The 6,239-nt window shown below is 41.0% G+C and overlaps 1 protein-coding gene across 1 annotated transcript in view; it reads left to right on the forward strand.

The window, feature by feature from the left end:
* Positions 1–2,271, forward strand: part of CPM (carboxypeptidase M) — a 66,813-nt gene extending 64,542 nt beyond the window's left edge. The window contains exon 9 of the mRNA XM_037886857.2: positions 1,836–2,271. Within this exon, the coding sequence (XP_037742785.1) occupies positions 1,836–2,069 (234 nt within the window). The 3' untranslated portion in view covers positions 2,070–2,271. The remainder of the gene's footprint in view (positions 1–1,835) is intronic.
* The last annotated feature ends 3,968 nt before the right edge of the window (positions 2,272–6,239 follow it).

The raw sequence follows: 6,239 nt of genomic DNA on the forward strand, positions 1-6,239 counted from the left end.
CACAACCTGTGGAAGTCCCTTTGCAGGACTTCTGCTTCCACCTCCAGGGATGTTGCACACTGTATAGAAAGTAACTTGCTTGATTTAAGATGGAAGAGTTGCATCTTAGAGTTCTCTTTCTAATACTTGGTCTTTGCATCAGTTTCATAAATTTGAAATTCTTAAAGGCCAGCCTTACTCTGAAAAGTGACTGTAAAAATGCTATTTTGGGGTTCTATGCTTATTGCTAAGGCTAAGATTGTGTCATGGATATTTTTAGTAAAAGTCACAGACAGGTCACAGGCAAAAGAGAAAAATTCATAGAAGCCCGTGACCTATCTGTGACTTTTACTAAAAAATATACCTGACAAAATGGGGATCTGCAGGTCCCCACACGGCCTCAAGCGGAGCAGCTGCGCAGGGGCTAGGAGCTGCCTGCAGCAGCTGGGGGCTGCGGGGTACCCCTGCTACCCACAGCTCTGGGGGTCCTCCGCTGCCCATGGGGGCCAGGACTGCAAGGTACCCCCGGCAGTGGCAGCCATGAGCTGTGGGGGTTCCCCCGCCACCTGTGATGACTGGGAGCTCTGGGGGCTGCCGGGGTTACCCCTGCAGCTCCCTGCCCCCGGAGGAGGCGGGGGACCCTGCAGCTCCCAACCACCGCAGGCTGAAGTCACGAAGGTCACTAGAAGCCACAGATTCCATGACTTCTGTGACAAAATCGTAGCCTTACTTATTGCTTCAGTGGATTTTCGCATCAGATGTCTGTTTACAAGTGATGAGATTTTTTTCCTACCTACCAGCCCTGTAAACTTATATTGGGGATCAAAGTGAAGCTGGGTTTTTCCTTCTAATGCATCACCGCAACTGACAGATTTTGCAGGTCAACTTAGGCCTTTGACAGCATCACTCAGCTCTTCAAAAGAGTTTCATAGATTTAACTAATTGTAACTTAATACACATTTCTGTTAATTTAGAAGATAGAATAAAATCCACTGCTCACTCAGTCTTAGCTGTGTTGACTCCGCAGAGCTACAAGAGTAAACACATCACTTAAGTTAACAGATATGACTCTGCACCTTGCGAGGGGATTGACTGAGTAAGAAGCTGCCATTTTTATACAGTCACTTTTCAGAAGAATAGAATCTCATTTAAAAAAAATAAATACACTTCCCAACCTACAGCCAGCAAAGTGAATGACAGTTGTTGACTCTAGTTGTTTGGCCTATGCAAGGCAGAGACTCCCATCTAAATGTTAATACATGCAACAAGCAGCAAGGAGAAATCCTAATTGATGTCAGAGGTCATGGTAATATAGTTATTATTCCCTGTGGATATTTCCATCCAATATGGACAAACACATTCTGAGTTCTACCCAGCACTTTACTCTTGTTCCTAGCCTCTTAATCAAACAAAATATTCTTATTTCGGCTCACTCAATGCAGACTTCATTTCTTTTGCTCTGATAATTTGAGTCATCCAATAGTTCATTGTTCATTCATCATTAGCCAATAAACCAGCTAAAGCAAAAAGTAACTAAATCCCTTTTGTTCTCTGTGAAAAAGTTGCCAAGAATACCTAGTATGTTTTCTCCTCTGTTATCTATGTTATTGCAATTAGACTTAAACATATGTAAAATATTTCTCACCCTTCTCATTTAATGTTCACTCTATACTTTACTTTTATCTTTACTTTCACAATCTACCTAACTAATTTATGCAGGAGGAGCGCTACATCTAATCTCTGCATTAGATGCAAAGAAGCACTCTACAATATTTGTAAAGTAAATTATGTAACTAAAATGACTAGAGCTAGCATGTTAAACAAGCTAGTAAGAACATTTTCTTGTTTGTCCTTAGGCTACAGCGCCCGGATCTGGATCAATACTAAAGACACTGCTAGTACCAAACGGTCCTGAAAACTTCAGTGCTTTGAAATATGACTTTGTTTTCTCAGAGGTCTCCACCATAGCAAGAGATGCTTCGTGCCCTACCAAACCTCTTTATCAAGATTTTGAAACCATTTCAGCAGCAGTAAAACCTACTTTGCATTTCTTGGCTTTAATGACTGTTTTGTATACAGTTTTCAAATAAAGCCAAGGAAGAATTAGGTGAAACTTGAAAACATTATCTCTAGCACATCAATGCACAAATGTGTTTAAGAGCTAAAAGTTGTATTTGCAAAAGCGTGTATATTATTGTATAATTGAATACCGAGGGTTTTTTTAAATCAAGTTTACTATATTTTTAAAATGTTGGCCGGACAATCAATAAATGTTTTGACTGTTTAAATGTACCAGAATAATGCTGATATCCATTCCCCTTTCGTAAGATCAAGCTTGCAGCAGGTTTGTCTTCACAAGCTGAAGGTAGCTCAGGTGTCTGTCTGCACCACAGATATACCAGACCCAGACCTATCAATCTCACACTGTGTAACTCCTCCTGTTAATTTCCTTCTGAAGTTCCTGTAAGCTCTTCATTGACACTTGACTCAGTATGCTTATAGACTTCTGCTGTAAGACACAGAATGGTCCACCAGGGATATAAGTGTCTCCCACCTCCCTGTCTGGAGAAGTATGTCTCAAGGCATGCTACCTTTGAGTGACCTGCCTTTGACTACAAGGCCTCGTGAGCATAATTTTCAGCATAGATACATAACCCCTCAGATATTCTCTGTACGTACATCTCACAATCACGATGACCAGTGTGAAACAGGCTTTCAGTAGAGACCTTTCATGATCCCTTTTTGGTAAACCCCAGGGATCCCTGAACCCATAGTGCTCCTCTGCCCTTGGGTCACTGTAATCCTATCAAACAGAGAAGAAAAAAAAGTCTCACTTAAGAAAGTTGAAAGCCGATCTAACAGTCCTCCAGAAACTCCACCTCATTGCATCTGAGGCTTTTTTTTCAGTAATTACCCAGGCATGTCTAGGGAGGTGTCAATCCAGTTCAATAAAAAATTGAACCCATAAATCCTATCAACTGATAAAGACATGGAAGGAAAGCTCTTAATTGTTAATGCTGGCATCTCCCATGTTACGCACACTTTTGTTAACTCTATGCCCCCAACAAAGATGATTCCTCCTTTTTCAATCAATTATTTTGAGATTGACTCCTCCCTAGGAAACCAGATTATATCAAGGGACTTCAGTGAAATGTTAGACCTGCTTTTGGACAGATTGAGCAGACTCCACCGTTCCTGGTCCTCAGTGAGGCAGACCATTACTGCCCAGATGGAAGAACGGGGCTGAAAGGACACGTGGAGGCGGCAGCACCCTCAAGGTAGAAACAATTCCCCTTTTTCTCACCCCTGCATTCCCTATAATCACAGTGGGAATTTTTTTTGGTAACAGGTGGCTTGATATTTCATTATTAATGAAACAACACCTATTATGATCTTTGATCACGCACCTGTGGTGGTTGCTACTCATCTCCTGAAATATAGGGGCTACCAGAAGATGGAGGTTAAACTCCTCTTTACTAGTAGAGACACAATTTTAAAAAACTTTGTGGAGGAAGAAACACAATTTTTCTTCGAGACCAGTGACAACCCTTTGAACTCCCAAGCAATCTCACTGGACACTTTCAAGGCATACTTAAGGGGAAGGATATCATCCTACTTCTTTCATAAAAAGAGAGCTAGGAAGGGTGAGCTGGTGAATTTAATGTAAAGGCTCAAGGAGGCAGCTATGCTGATAGCTGAAGGAGGCTATTCTCTCAGCTATGCTGATTCTCCCTCTTCTGATAAACTCCAAGATATGAAATTAATACATTAACCTCAGCTCAGGCTGAATTTGCTTTGTTTAGAGTAAAACAGACATACTAGGAATTCAGCAACAAAACTGGGAAATTAATTCACTGAAAGCTAACATCCCCTCAATTCACTCGTCAGAGGCAGATACTCACCGCTCAAAAACATATTAATGAACAATTCTCTACATTCTACCAATGCCCATATTTAAAGGAAAACTCCCCTGATGATTAATTACTTGAGGAATACACCAAAAAACCTGCAATTCCCCCAGCTAACAGAAGAACAAAAAATTTGGCTTGATTACCCTTTACAAACTTGTGAGAGTATGGAACAAGAAATTGGGTAAGGCCCTGCCTCAAAGGCTTTCCTGCTGAATTTTATGCCCAATTCAAAGACAGACAGTCTGGCTCCCAGACTGGCCAAAGTATACACTGCCCTCTTCAATGAATGAAGCCCTAATCTCGGTAGGGTTTTAAGTCTGACAAAGATGCCTAGGAACATGCTAGCTATTTACTAATATCCATAATCAACTCTGATATTAAAATATTGTCTAGAATCCTAGCTGGATGATTAGAAAAAGCAATGAGGAGCATAATACACCTGGACCAGGTGGGATTTATACAAGAGAGACAAGGGTCAGAAAACACTCATCTTAATGTGCTGTCCTGCTATCAAAACCCCTTGAAACTGATGGCTATTCTGTTGGTGTATGTGGGAAAAGCCTTCAATAGAGCAAATTGGAGGTATTTTTTCCTCATCCTATAAAAATACGGACTTTGTCCCTCTTTCATTTCCTAGGTTAGACTTCTGTGCTCCAATTCCAGGTTACAACCAATAACTACATCTCCCCTCTTTTCAGTCTCTAGTCCCACAGTAACAGACAGGGCTGTCCCTGCCTTCCTTCCTATTTGATTTGGCCTTGGAGCTGCGTGCAATACAAGTTAGAGCACGCTAGGGGATCCAAGGTATTATAGGGTCCTAACAGACAAAAATATGCTTCTGTGCTGATATACTTTTATTTATCACCAACCCCCCTCAGGTCACGCCCAACATATTACAAAACCTTCAAATTGTTTGGGAAAATCCCAGGGCACAAAATTAATTGGCACAAGTTGAAGGCTGTCAGTATCTCTCAGAAAGTGCATAACGTCACCCTCTTAGACAAAACTTTTCGCTGGCAACAGGAGGAAATCAGTCACAGGCTTGGCAGTCCGCTTTTCTAGGAATATAAAAGAAAGTCAAAATTAATGTTAATCCTCTTATCGCACCGATATCTTTGGATTTACATAAATGGCAGGCCCTCCCTCTATTGCTTTGGGGTAGAGTTTAATATATTAAAGATGAATGTCCTTCTAATGCTTCTATTTATGCTTAGCTCCTTGCCAGTTTATAATTACCCTTCTGGTATTTTTTTTCAGAATTAACATTTGTAAGATCTTCTTGTGGGATATGGGCAACAAGCCCAGAATATCCTTTGAGAAAAACCATGACTGCCTATCAAATCAGGAGGCTTTGGGTCTACCAAACTATAGGCTTTACTATATTATCCTCAGTCTTGAGACCAGTGGCATAATGGTTGGCCCTTCAACGCTCAGGATCTCCAGCCTGGCTGTACATGGAAGGAAGGAACTGTAGCCCCACCACCACTAGAATCAATTCTAAAAATGAGTCTTCTACCATTTTCCTAAGAAGAAATCTGTCACAATTCTGACATCTTGGAAAGCTTGGTATCTGGTTGTGTCTGTTTAAATATCATCCCTTATTACATTCAAAGACTTCAATTTGGGGTCATTCCAAAATTTTATAGACCCACTCTATGGCCTGACTAAATTTAAAAACAAAAAACAAAACAAAAAAAACCAACACGTTTTGAGCATTAATCACAATTGAAAATGAGTCCTTCATGCTCTTTCCTTGTCTTAGGAAGCAGGAATGGCAATAATTTCATGCTCTGCAACACCAGTTTGGTTCAGATGCCTTTGCAGCCCCAGAATCCCTAACTTTGGAGCTTCCTGAAAAAGTTACACTGTCTACTTAAGTCGTTGTCTAGTCTGTATTCCAAACTATCAGGCAAATTGGCAATCAGCAGGGACAATATTAGAAAGAAATGGGAAAATGAGTGATCAGTTTCCCTTGCCAACATTCAGTGGAATCAGATTTGTTCCACTATACAACCTCAATCTAGCAAGCTGTGTTAAGATAGGGCCAGTAGGAAATTCTTTGGAGAATGCACTGGATTCCATATAGGACTTTTCAAGTCCAGAATACCCGGGTTCAACCAATGCTGATGCTGCAATGCAGCAGGTGCTAAACTTACATCATATGCTTTGGGATTGTCCTGCTAGCTGTCTTTTCTGGACAGAGATAAATATATGGACCAATTTCTTTCTGTCCACCAGTGTGGAACTGCAGGCTGGCCACACCATCCTAACCAATCCATCTTGGAAACTGAAGGCCTTTGAAACAGTATGGCTAGGTAGAACTTGATCACAGCCAAACATCTCGTTCTA

The sequence above is a fragment of the Chelonia mydas genome, chromosome 1 (genome assembly GCF_015237465.2).
Source record: "Chelonia mydas isolate rCheMyd1 chromosome 1, rCheMyd1.pri.v2, whole genome shotgun sequence".
Taxonomy (NCBI): domain Eukaryota; kingdom Metazoa; phylum Chordata; order Testudines; family Cheloniidae; genus Chelonia; species Chelonia mydas.